We start from the raw sequence: 11,798 nt of genomic DNA, 5'->3' as shown, positions 1-11,798 counted from the left end.
ACCCTTCCCTAGCGCGGAGCGCCCCGTGTGAGCACAGCCGGGGCGGCCAAGGCCTGCAGGGCTGTCAGTGGGAAACCACGATGTGGTATCGATCCCAGGATCGATTATTGCAGTTATCGGCGGGGTTACAGCCAGCAGTGACCACGGCAGTGTCCAAGCGTGCCTGTCGCTGCCGCACGGTGCGTGTCGGGGAGGATTCACCCCAAAGCCGCAGCGCTGCTGTGCGCCGAGGGATGCCCGGCATCCCCTTCGTTCTCCTTTGAATTCCGCCGGCACCCCGGGTTTCCCCGCTGCCGGGAAGGACCCGCAGAGGCCCCAGCAGCGGTGTTCAACCCGGCCCCGCAGCCGGCTGTGCGCGGGGCTCCTCCTGCCCCGGCATTCCCGGCTCCCGGTTCCCGCTCCCGGGGCCGGCCCGGCGGGAGCGGCGCCGCCATTGTGCTCCCGCGCCGCCAGGGGGCGCTGCGACGGCGGCGGGCGGGGCGCGGGGAGGGGGCGGGGCCCAGCCCACGTCCGAGTTCCCAGGGCGACGGGGCGGTCGCGCCGTGACGTCACGGTGCTTCCCGGTGACGTCAGGCAGGCCCATGCGCCGTGGCCGCGGCGATTCAGTGTGACGTCACGAGGCCGGCCGTGACGCGCCGGCGGCGCTGAGAGCGGGCCGGGACCGCGCTCGCCGCCCGCCCCTCGCACTACGGGTCGCGGCTGGGGCCGCCCCGGTGGCGGGGACGCGGCCGCCCCCGGCCCCGCCCTCGCCCCGCCGCTCCGGCCCAAGATGGCGGCGCTGAGCAGCGGCGGCAGCGCCGAGGGGGCCTCGCTCTTCAACGGGGACATGGAGCCCGAGCCGCCCGCGCTCGGCGCCGGCTACGCGGGGGGCGGCAGCGGGGACCCGGCCATCCCGGAGGAGGTGAGGCCACGCGGCGGCCGCCCGCCCCCGGGGCTCGGGCCCGGCCGTGCCGGGGGCGGCCCGTGCCGGCGGGGGCAGGGAGCGGGGGCCGCGGCGCGGAGGGCGCGGGTCCCGGCCGGGCTAAGGGCGAGCCCGGTTCGGAGCCTCCGCGGCCGCGGGCGCCGCGTCCCGCGAAGGTGCCGTGTGGGGGTTTGCCATCGGTTCCCCCCGATGGCTTTGAAACACTCGAAATGCGTTTTAAACCCGAGGCTGGGTTCGGTTCGCTTTGCGGACGTGCCTTTTGTGGACGTTTTTTGCACAAAGCGTCTTAGGAAATGTTAACGGACAGGGCACCGTGCAGGCAGTGAGAATGTCAGGCCTCTGCTTGGTGTCTTTCTTACATACTTCCTGTGTTTTTGGGGCTTATTACTTAACTTCCCAATCCCACGGGGAGCGAGCGGTACTACCTGTTTTGCTGGGGCTGAAGTGTGAGTTGCGAACGCTTCTGAAATGTTTTCGGAAGGGGGAATAAACTGTGCGGCAAACAACACAAGGTGCTTCGCAGATTCAAGCACTGTAGGCATCCAAGGCAGACCAACCTGCCAGATGCCATGCCTCGAGTCTGTTCTGGAGGTAAATACAGATGCCAGAAGCTCTGCTGTTTTGTTCTCAGCGTTACCGGCTGGAGAGTGTTTCAGCTCAGCTTTCCCTGGAGTGTCTGTGCAGTTGGTAGGAAACCTCTTGTCTCTGAGCAGCCTTGTGGCCCTGCGAGGAGCCCAGCCCACCTGGGAGCCTCTCCTTTCCAGCCTACAGCAGGGAAAATGAGCTGTCTTGGACCAGCTGCTCTCAGAGGGGTCCAATTTGTTTCCCAAAGACCGGGGGGGAATTTATTTATCCATTTTATTTATTAATAGCATACTGGATTATAGTGGAATTAGTGGTTTGGGAAGTTTGAGAAGTGCTTGAGCTCATGCTGGGTAGATGGCCAGAAGGGAGAAGTAGGGAAAGAGTCAGTTCCTATGGATGTTTGCAAGATGTGGGGTTGATTCCCTCATCTTAAGGAATTCCTGACTTGCTTGCTGAAGGTAGGCAAAATTCAGCAGTACGCATCTATTTAACACCTACCCAGCATGGTGATTAAACACCTTGAGTAATGCCAGTCCAGTCTGAACTTTCCTGAGTAAGGAGAAACTCTCAGCTGGTTGAGAAACCCAAACACCTGAAGAGTGGGCTTTAACAAATGCATGCTTTTAGCAGCAAAGTGAGGCTAAAAAGCTTCTGAATTTCTCAGCTATTTCTGTCATTAAAAAAACAAAATGGAATTAATCCAATAACTGGCTTATATTGTGACCCTTGAAAAAATAACACAATACAGCTAAGCTGCTTAAACTGAAGTATAGGAGAGAAGAGAGGGAAAAGCAGTGGCAGGAGGCAATAAATTTTTTTTTAAAACAATTTTCATACTGAAGGGGGTGTTTGTGAAACTGCTCTCAGTCACTTGAACTTCAAAAATGTTTGAGACTGTGTCAGTCATTAGATTTGATTCCAATTGGTAAATTACATAGTGTGGCTGCTTCTGCTTCCATCCTGGATGAGGCAGAGATAAGTGGTCCAGCATGAGGAACACCTGCCAAGCTGAAGGGTTGGTGGGCTGTCAGTACAGGTGTAAGTATTTAGGAAGTGTTTGGGGGATAGTCTTGTATTATTTAAAAGCAAACTTCTTCTACATTGGAAATACTGAAACACATGGGTCTCAAGGCAGAGCTGGTTGTAGAGTTTTTATTTTCTGATGTGGTTTTATTCTGTAGTTAGCTAGTTCTTCCTCGAGTTGTAGGTAATTATGTTTTGTTTACTGTATAAGTGCACCTATTACTTCACTTAAACCTGTACCTTGATGAAGTTCAAGCCCAAAAAATTGCTGACACAGTTAAAATGGAAACTATCCTTACTACTAAAACAAGCCAACCTAAAGTGTAATGCAAGTTCAAAGTGACATAAGTCAGAGAAATACTGAAGTGCTTGTAACTGACTCATGGCTGTAATGTAAGTACATGTTCTAGTGTTTTGTTTCATTGTTTCAAGACAAAGTAAACCTGGGGTTTAAACGTGACCTTGCTGTGGAAGCCTGTCAAGGAGTATGACCTTACTTATTTAAGGCAGTACCTGAAAAGGTTTCAGCTCCTACAGTCTTTAGGGAAATGCAGTCCTGATTTCCAGAAGGCAAACCTTCAGTCCTGCATTCAGTTTCTGCTTTTAAAAGGGGAGCAGGCAAGAATTTCTGACAGATGTTGAAGTCATCTTACACAGCTTACTTGTATGTTAGAGCCCCCTGGTAAACAAGATGTTCTGTATTGAGATTGATTGTAATCGAGTGCCCTGTCTTGGTTACAGCTACATCACTGCCCCTTATGAATTCTCAAGGGCTGGGGCTTTGAAAAACAAATTTAAGCCATGTTGTTCAACTCATGACCAGTTCTTAATCAAATAGTGAATTTTTACCTTTGGAAGTTGCTTTGGTAGCCTAAGTGCTGTTGCTAAAAATCTTCTAATAATGAGTATTATAACTCTTCTAATGAATAGTATAATAATTGCTAAATCTTTTTCCCCCTATATTAACATTCAGAGTTTATTAGGGTAGCTGTCCATGCAGTTATAAAAAAGATACAAGAAATGGCTACTTCTTGGAGACACAAGGATTTGGGAAGAGTAGGGGCAAGTGCATTTAGAAGAAATTTGTTCCTCTCCTACTCCCTGTTTGGTTGCTGGTGCTGGGAGGCCTCGGATGCGAGCTGGCGTCCGCAGACACAGAGGTTGGCTTCTTCCCCAGCATGAGTTCTCAGGACAAGAGATTGTTTGGATGGAAGGTTTTCAGAGCATTACAGGGTTGTTGATATAGTAAGAAGTGTGTGACAGCTGGGAGGAAAGGTTCTGCTCTTGTTGCTAGAGATTATTTACACCAATATTAAATAATTCAAATGGGATTTTCTGTACTCAGAGCTTTGTACCCTAAACTGCTCTTTGTAAGACAAAAATTACTTTGAAGGCTGTGAAGTTAGGGCCTGAGCTGCTGGATGGTTGTTTTCTAGGCAGCAATGCTGGAGTTTATCCTGCATGAATATTAGTTATAAATTTAGAAACCTTAATCCTATGAAACAGATTTAAGAGTAAAATGGAGAATGGATGAAAAGATATATAAAATTAAGATAGAATGAAAAGGCACCTCTAACCTCACAATATGAAGTAAGTGATGTGCTCTCCTAATGTAATGTAGGTACATGAAGTAAAAGTGGGGTTGATTTTGTTGCAGTAACATTTAGGGAACCTATGGGGCTGGGTATAAGAGTGTCTATTTCTCTGAAGAGTTTAATAGTAAACATGCTGCTTATTTGGAAACGTGAAACCATATGAGTGGTTTTTACTTCATTGCTTTTGTAGTTTTGGGAATACATTTTATGTTCAATCTCAATTACATTTCTGTGCATTAGTATTCAGTGACTGAACTAACTTCAGAGTCTGTGAATGATGTCCTATTTAATTGTGAGAACAAGTTAAAGTGGAGCTGGACGTGAAGCATCTTGTAGCTAATATTCTGCAGTAGTATATCTCAAAAGAAAAGTTAAATAGTTGTTTCTTTTACATAGCATGGGAAAGGCCATGGTTAATACTGTCTGACTTTAGGTCAGAAATGCATGGTCTGGCTGAGGGGAGCCTAGAGCAGAATACTAGCAGTGATAGAAAGTCTGGAAGGTCAGAGCTTTGAAGAAAGACTCAGTCAAATCTGAAGTTGTTGAAAATAGACATGGAAATTGTCAAATCTGATGCAAAGAAGAATGCAAATAACTTGTTTGCCAGGCTTATGATGATTACTGCCAGAAGTAGTGAGTTTATGTGGTAGTAGAGGAGATGGTTCCATGTTACTGTGAGATGTTGTTCTTTATGGCTAACAATAGTGAAGCATGAAAATATACTTTCTGAACTTATTTATAAGCTGTTCATTAATAGACTGTCACCTCAACAGGCAAATGTACATCAGGAGTGATGGGGGGAAGTTGATCCAGGTGTAAAAAAAAAGACAATTACTTTGGGAACCTCTCATCTTTTTTTTCCTTAGGGTTTTTATGATTTATTTCTGGCAAGGTGGATCAAACATTAGAACACAACCTTGAAATACTTAGGTTTATTTGGGATAGTAGAGATTTCTGCTTAAGGTGTTTTTCCCAAAAGGGAATAGGATTAACAGTTCTGTCCTGTGGTAGCTTGTTTGATTACAAAAAACTTGCTTAATAGTGTGGGGTTCCTTCTGGAAAGTTGTGATGTCTTGGGAAGCTTGTTTCTTATCTCTGGGGATATCCACAAACTGGTTGGGAACAAAATGTTTAGTACTGATTTTCTTTTCCCTGTCTTACAGTCTTGCTTCTTAATTCCCACTTATATTTTGTTGTTGTTGCTAAACTCAAAGACCTCTTATTTTTAAAGCTGTTCTAAAACAGCTTCTTGACACTTGTTTAGCCAGGAGTGGCGACTCTTTTGTTGCATGAAGTTAAAAATACTGTAGACCAAATGCATTTTGGGTTTTGGCTCCGTTTTTTGTTTGGTTGGGGTTTTTAAATGCACATATGTTTTGATGGTGGCGATCTTTTAACATAAACTGATAACCCCCAAGTTTTCTTAAAGCTGCAATATTCCACTTTGTAACAAATCTGTAGTTCACTTTAAATAATTGTTTTATCTCTCAAAAAATTTTAATGCATGAAATATTTTGGAGGGAATTTGATTTAGAAAGAAATCTAATTTTATTTGTACTTACAAGGGAAACAAAAGAAGGTTTTGATTGATCATGGAATTACTGATTCTCTTCCAGTCTAGCCTTCTAAGGAAGGTGTTTCAGGTTTAATGGATGGGGTTTTCTGAAACACAGTTTTGGCCAAGTGCAAGTTTTATTTTCAGTTTGAACCACTGGTTGCTGAAGGATGGTGAAATGTACAATGTAGCAGAAATGCCCTGTCATAATTGTAGTCCCTGTGGTGTCTGCTGCTCCCTGTCCCTGCAGTTTGAGCTAAGTCAGTCAAATGGTGCTCTGATACCCAGGTTTTGCCCTTTGCTGTGCCCATGTCACACCTCTCAGCTAGACCTACTCCCTTGTGCCCTTGCTGCCACACAGGTCATGTCCTGAATTGACTCCACTCACTGGTACTGAAGAAAATCAGCACTGCTTTTGCTGCAGTAGTTTGCAGAAAACTTAGTGAGTGGAATCTCCTCAACATGAGGAGCACCCAGTGAGTTCTAAAACGCTTGTGAAGTGAGACACTAAAGGAATGTAGTTAGGGGGAGTAGTGGTAGTATGGGGGGTGTGTGTGTGTGTGTCCCCTTTTCTGTTTGGTTATTATAAATAATCTTTGTCCCCATAAAACTCCATTGGAGCCTGAATTTTATATATTTGAATGAGAAGTTGTGCTCAGAGACTTCCTTAGCTGGGCTTGTCAGGTTTAGGTCCTGACACCTCAGACTTTATGGTCTTGAGTTCCCCCTCCCAGGTTGTAACAATCTTCTTTGGTGTCTCTGGAGACCTTCTGAGCATGCCTTTTACAGAAATAGGATTGCATGCCATAGCTCTGTCTGTGTGCATGCCATAGCTCTGCCAGGGATGTGAAGGTGTCTGTGAGCTTCTTGTGTAGCAAGTGTACGTTTCCAACAGCCTTGACCACGTGAGAGTTCTGGGTACAGTATTTCGTTTTGTGAGGTGTGAGATGGTTTTCATCATTTTCAACTGTTCACACATCTGTGTGTGAACACAGCTACTTTCTCACAGCTAGTGCAGAGTACAGAAGTCAGCATGCAATATACGGGTTCTCCTGCTTCAGCTGTTTTATTCCACTTGCTCTTGAGCTTTTGGGGTGTACAGTGGAATCCTCCCAATCCTCCCTCCTGTGCACAGCTTCTTTCCAAGACATTGAAATATATATTCGTTCAACTGATTCTCCCATCTGTGGCCAGTGATAAAGAGGGCTGGTTGATGCAGAATTACATGCCTTCTTTTTTTTTTTCTCCTGCTTAAGCCCCTTGCTGCAGGAGTTTGGTTTGTTGCACCTTTTTAACATTTGTGAGTTTTGAAGGAGCAGCAACAGTGTCTTTCTTTATTCTGTTTCTAATTACATTTTAGGACCCTAACAAAAAAGAGTAAAGCAGGCAAAAGTCTGATTTGTAACCCTTCTCTTTGAAGATGCTGCCAGTTCAAGCAGGAGTTTTGAGGGAGCAGTGCTGCCAGTTATCATCCCACCATGACACTCCCGAACCAACATGAGCATTTAAAATCAGAAAACAGAACTTCTCTTCAAAATGGAGCTTGTTGTGCAGTGCCAGATATAGTGCTCAGTATCAAATTAATTTTCCACACTATCAGTATTAAATTCAGGAGATCATATGAGTGTGGAGCACTGAAGGGCACTTTTATTTTTCTGAGGTTCTGATCAAGTGAAATATTTTTGTGAGTTCTGCCAGTATACCTGCACAAAGCTTAGCATGAAGGGGCAATTTGATTTCTACATTAAACCAACTTTGTTTAAATCTTTCTTTGGGAGACAAAGAGAAAAGGCTCTTATTGAAGGATTGAACTTAGTTTACAAATATGTTGCATAACAAAGTGGCTAGGAATTTTTTTTTTTTACCATAGAAAGGGGGATACCAGCTCTAATGCCTTGCTCTGTTATGTAGTGAGGCCTCTTAAACAGTATCATTATTAATAAAGCTGTTGTTAAATGCAGTGGTAAGTAATAAAACTCTCCAAATGCAGTTACATTGTGTTCAGGCAACATTTGCTGACACTTGAAGCGCAGACATGGAAACTTAATTTTTTTTCTCTTTATCTCAGATAAAGGGTTTGTTTTGAAGGTAGACATTTCTGGAGTCAATATAGTGTGTCCAGTTTTTCTCTCTCTAGTACAAGGTATTCACTAATGATGTTTGAAAAACACTGTAAAATCAACCTGAAATAAAATACATCATTATAACTAAGAAGTTGGTAGTATCTCAGTGTTTAGAATTGGGTGGTTGTATATTGGTGCCTCAGTCTTTGAAATGGTTTTGAAAATTGATTCATCAACTTAATAGGTCAAACATTCTCTATAATAGGTTTAAGTAATGTAGATTTAAATGTGAGTCTTTAGTATCATCTGAGGTAGCTTTCAGAAAAGATTTCTTTAAGTGTTCTATAATTCTTCTGGAATTCAGTTTGTACTGTCTCTTGTGACATTTTTAAACCTATGTAAATCATTGGAGATTGATGTAACTTTTTCTAGATTTTAGATTAAGTAGTTAGTGTAATTTTATTTTTTTTTTACTTTCCTAATTCTACAATATATGGCAAGGAGCCAATTCTGCCTTTTAAATAATTTCATTTTCCAAGGTGGTGCTGGGGTTGCTAAGGCAGGGTGGTCTGCTGAGTAGAACATAGAATGCTGTTTAGGAGAAGGTGGTTTCTGTGGCAGTTCCTATTTGACTATTTCCTTTGACTAGGAGCACATTACTTGTGTTTTAAAAATAAAAATAAAAAAACAAGTACATTTGCTCTATTTCAGCTTTTGAGATCTGTTTGTGATAAAAATAGGATACCTTAACTTCTTTATTGGATCACAAATATTTCTAAACAAGCTGAGTATATTTGTACTCATCCAACAATTCCAGCTGTCATTTACATTTTCTGATCAGCTGGTAGGAAACCGTGCACAGTAGTCACTGTGTAGAAACAGTTTAGTGGTGGAATATTGCAAAGTTTATAACAAATTATTTTATGGATTGATAATATGAACTTTTAAATAGGTGCTGATTATCTTTTCTGCCTAGTAATTAATTGTGTACTCTGGCAAGGAGAGAGAAGAATGAAGTTCAGCTGAAACTGAGTTTATTTGTTTTGTCACTTTAATTAATGTGACCAAAGCTGTGTAAGAGCTCTACTGGACGAGTGTTTGCTTCTTATAGGCAATTATTGTAATTAGCTGGCTGGCTGCTTGCTTTCCATTACAAATGTGACTTTTCAGCTTTAGGTGTGCAGAGAAATAGTCTGGTGTCTTCATGATAATCTTTCTTAAGTGTCACTGATATATGGATTTAATGTTATTGAGATTCTGTGGTAGTTACCTGGCTAAAGCAAAATTGCATTCTTAAATGGGTTAGAAAATCTAGATAGTTTATTTCCTCTTTTATTTTTTTTTTTAAACCTGTTACTGTCTAGGGAAAAGTTGTTGAATTCATGATTGTAAATACAGTGAATTGTTCCCGAACTCAGTCTGTGCGTGATCCTCGTGACTACTGAATTAGTATCAAAGTGAATAGAGGGACTAGTAGTACTGCAACACAAAAGCCATGAAAAATATGGAATTCAAGATTTAGCTGTTCAGCTGGTGGTTAATGATTTAAATGAGGAATACAGACAGCTCTTATTTTTCCACACACTGCTGTTCTACTGTGGTAGAGAGCATTTGTTAACTTTCCTTTTTATAGTGCTTGGAGGCAAATTCTACTTAGCAGCAAGCAGTAAAGATGGCAGGTGATGGAAAAAGTGGGAGAATGAAAGAGAATTGAAACCTAAACAGGAAGGTTGCTGCTTCATGGTAGCCTGAATCCATCTAAGTGTGAGCTATAGAGAGGAAAGGTGACTTTTTCACTAGCTGAGATGATCACTGTGTCCTTTGTCAAGCTGTTTTAAGCACAGTAGACTGTCAGAAAGCTGATCTTAACAAAGAGAACATTTTTTCGCTTGTTTAGCGTACTGAAAGGGTTCAGCCAAAGGTTTAAGTTATGGAGAAAGAGTAAGGAAGAGAGCAGGGGTAAATAGCCAAGGACAATGTGATAATTGCACCCACCATCTTGGCTGGTGGAACTGCAAAGCAGTCAGGGCCTAAGGCTCTTGGGTGGCTTCATTCTTACAGAGAAACTGCTTGGTTATGTTATGAGAGTAGACTTCACTCAGCTTTACCCTTTACGGTTTTTCAATTTATATAAAAATATATTTTTAAACACTTGTAAGATGTAAGGAGCATTTAAAGTCTGAATTCCTTTGTTAAAGAGGAGGCAACTTAAGGGGCAAAGGCCTGTCAGACTGAAAGACTGTTTATTTGACTTTAAGAGTAGAGCTGAATGATGAGCACTTGAGTTTGTGTTTAGAACTAGTGAAAGCAAAAGACATAGATTACTCTTAGTTGCAACTGATGGTTTGCAAATAAATGAGAGATAGTTTCTGCTGTGATCTCTTCAAAGAGGGTACTTTGATACTTGAGTGTTAACTTAGTCAGATGTTACCTAGTTTTTTTGGAGAAGGGTGGAAGTTGTTGGGTGTTTGGTTTTGGTTGAGATGGTTTTTTCAGTAGGAGCAGCGTGAGATGCAGCTGGAACCGGCACTGCTAGTTACAAGTTAGTCTTTCCTTCATAAAAATTGCTACCTGTTAAATGGAAAATAGATTTTCATCTTGGAGCCTTTTAATATTTAACTAACTGCTGTGCTTACAGCAGATGCTCACTGATCACATTACTGTATTAATTGACCTGGTTATGATCCTAGTTGTCAGACACGGTGGTACTAACAATGTTGCCCCTCTTCTTCAGGATTTTCCTTCCTAAATGTAGTCTTGTACATCTTCCCTAAGGCCATTTGTCATGAGTCTAGAAAGATGCATTCATAGGCTTTTGTGGAAAAAGAGATAATGGGTCCTTTTTCTCTTGGCTACAGGTACTTCTGTAGATATTGTTGTCTGTAACTTATTTATTAGTCTGTGGTTGTAAATTTTACCAACTCATTTTGGACTGCCTACATACAAACTTTGACAGTGTTGCATTGTTGGCTATCTCAGACGTTTTAAAGGACCTATAAATAAAAATTATAAAAATAGTTCGCTGAGATTAGAAAAAGTTGGGCAATATGAACTGGGAAAGGCAAGCTTGATGTTGAGCTTCATGTCACTTGAGTAAACTCTCATGTGAAAGCCATTGCAGGCTGGTTTTCAATTCAGTGAAGTTTTTCAGCTGTTGGTATTTGCCACACTTATTTAATACAAACTTTAACTGCACTGTTGAAAATGTGGTGAGCATGAAAAGCCAGGAGAGTAGGAGAAGTGGAAAAATTAACGCAGTGAATGCACAACTTGCAAGAAGCTTCCACAGAGAAATGGAGAGGAGCTTTAGCCTGGAGTATTGGAAGAAGGCAAGGACTCTCCATCCCACTGTGTGTACTTGTTCCAGCACATGCCTGCAGGAAATGGGAAGCAAGCTTAGTAAGAGTTAAGAAGAGGACTGGGGCTGAGATGAGTGAGGAGGGAAAGTACCTGAAGGGGCTACCAAAGTGCAATAAAGAGGCAACAGTGACTGTCAGCATAGAAACTCAAACCCACATATTTTCCATCATCCTATACAAATGGTTTTGTGGGCTGCCCTGATATTAACCCCATTCCTATGTCCTCTTGCCTATCTTTGACCCAAGCATCTCACTTTCAAGTTAGTCGATATGTTTGTCCAGCTAAAGACAATCTCATATATGACAGCTTACTATAGTGTTTTCTGACAAAGTGGATCCTTGCTCAGGGGACCAAATAATTGAATTGATGGTGTAAGAACGAAGCCTGAAAGGACTGATTGGAATAATATTAGATGGGTATTGATGATTTTGTCCTCTTTATAAAGCAGTTTCCGAATGAAATGCTTAATTTCTTGATCGTTTTATTATTTAATTACATTGTTGGCTCTATGAGAGTATTCTCTGTCATCACCAAGTATGATAATCCAAGTGCAGGATATACTGTTCCTGGACAAATAATGCAGGTTTTTTCTTACAGAATAGATTTGAACTTTCAGTGTCTTCTACCAAGTATGAATCATACAGCTTAGAGTTGGGATGCTCTAAGAGATTTGAGTAGTGATGCCAGGTGCAGAA

General features: G+C 42.6%; 1 protein-coding gene across 4 annotated transcripts in view; it reads left to right on the top strand.

The window, feature by feature from the left end:
* Positions 1 to 618: 618 nt before the first annotated feature.
* The window catches only part of BRAF (B-Raf proto-oncogene, serine/threonine kinase), a gene marked incomplete at its 3' end in the record, with an annotated part of 83,508 nt that continues 72,328 nt past the window's right edge, over positions 619 to 11,798 (top strand). For all 4 annotated transcript variants that reach the window (XM_084206419.1, XM_084206421.1, XM_084206418.1 and 1 more), the window contains exon 1: positions 619 to 901. In XM_084206419.1, the coding sequence (XP_084062545.1) occupies positions 770 to 901 (132 nt within the window). In that variant the 5' untranslated portion in view covers positions 619 to 769. The remainder of the gene's footprint in view (positions 902 to 11,798) is intronic.

Source organism: Fringilla coelebs (genome assembly GCF_963513975.1).
Source record: "Fringilla coelebs genome assembly, chromosome: 5".
Lineage (NCBI taxonomy): Eukaryota > Metazoa > Chordata > Aves > Passeriformes > Fringillidae > Fringilla > Fringilla coelebs.
This window is presented reverse-complemented; position numbering and strand designations above follow the sequence as displayed.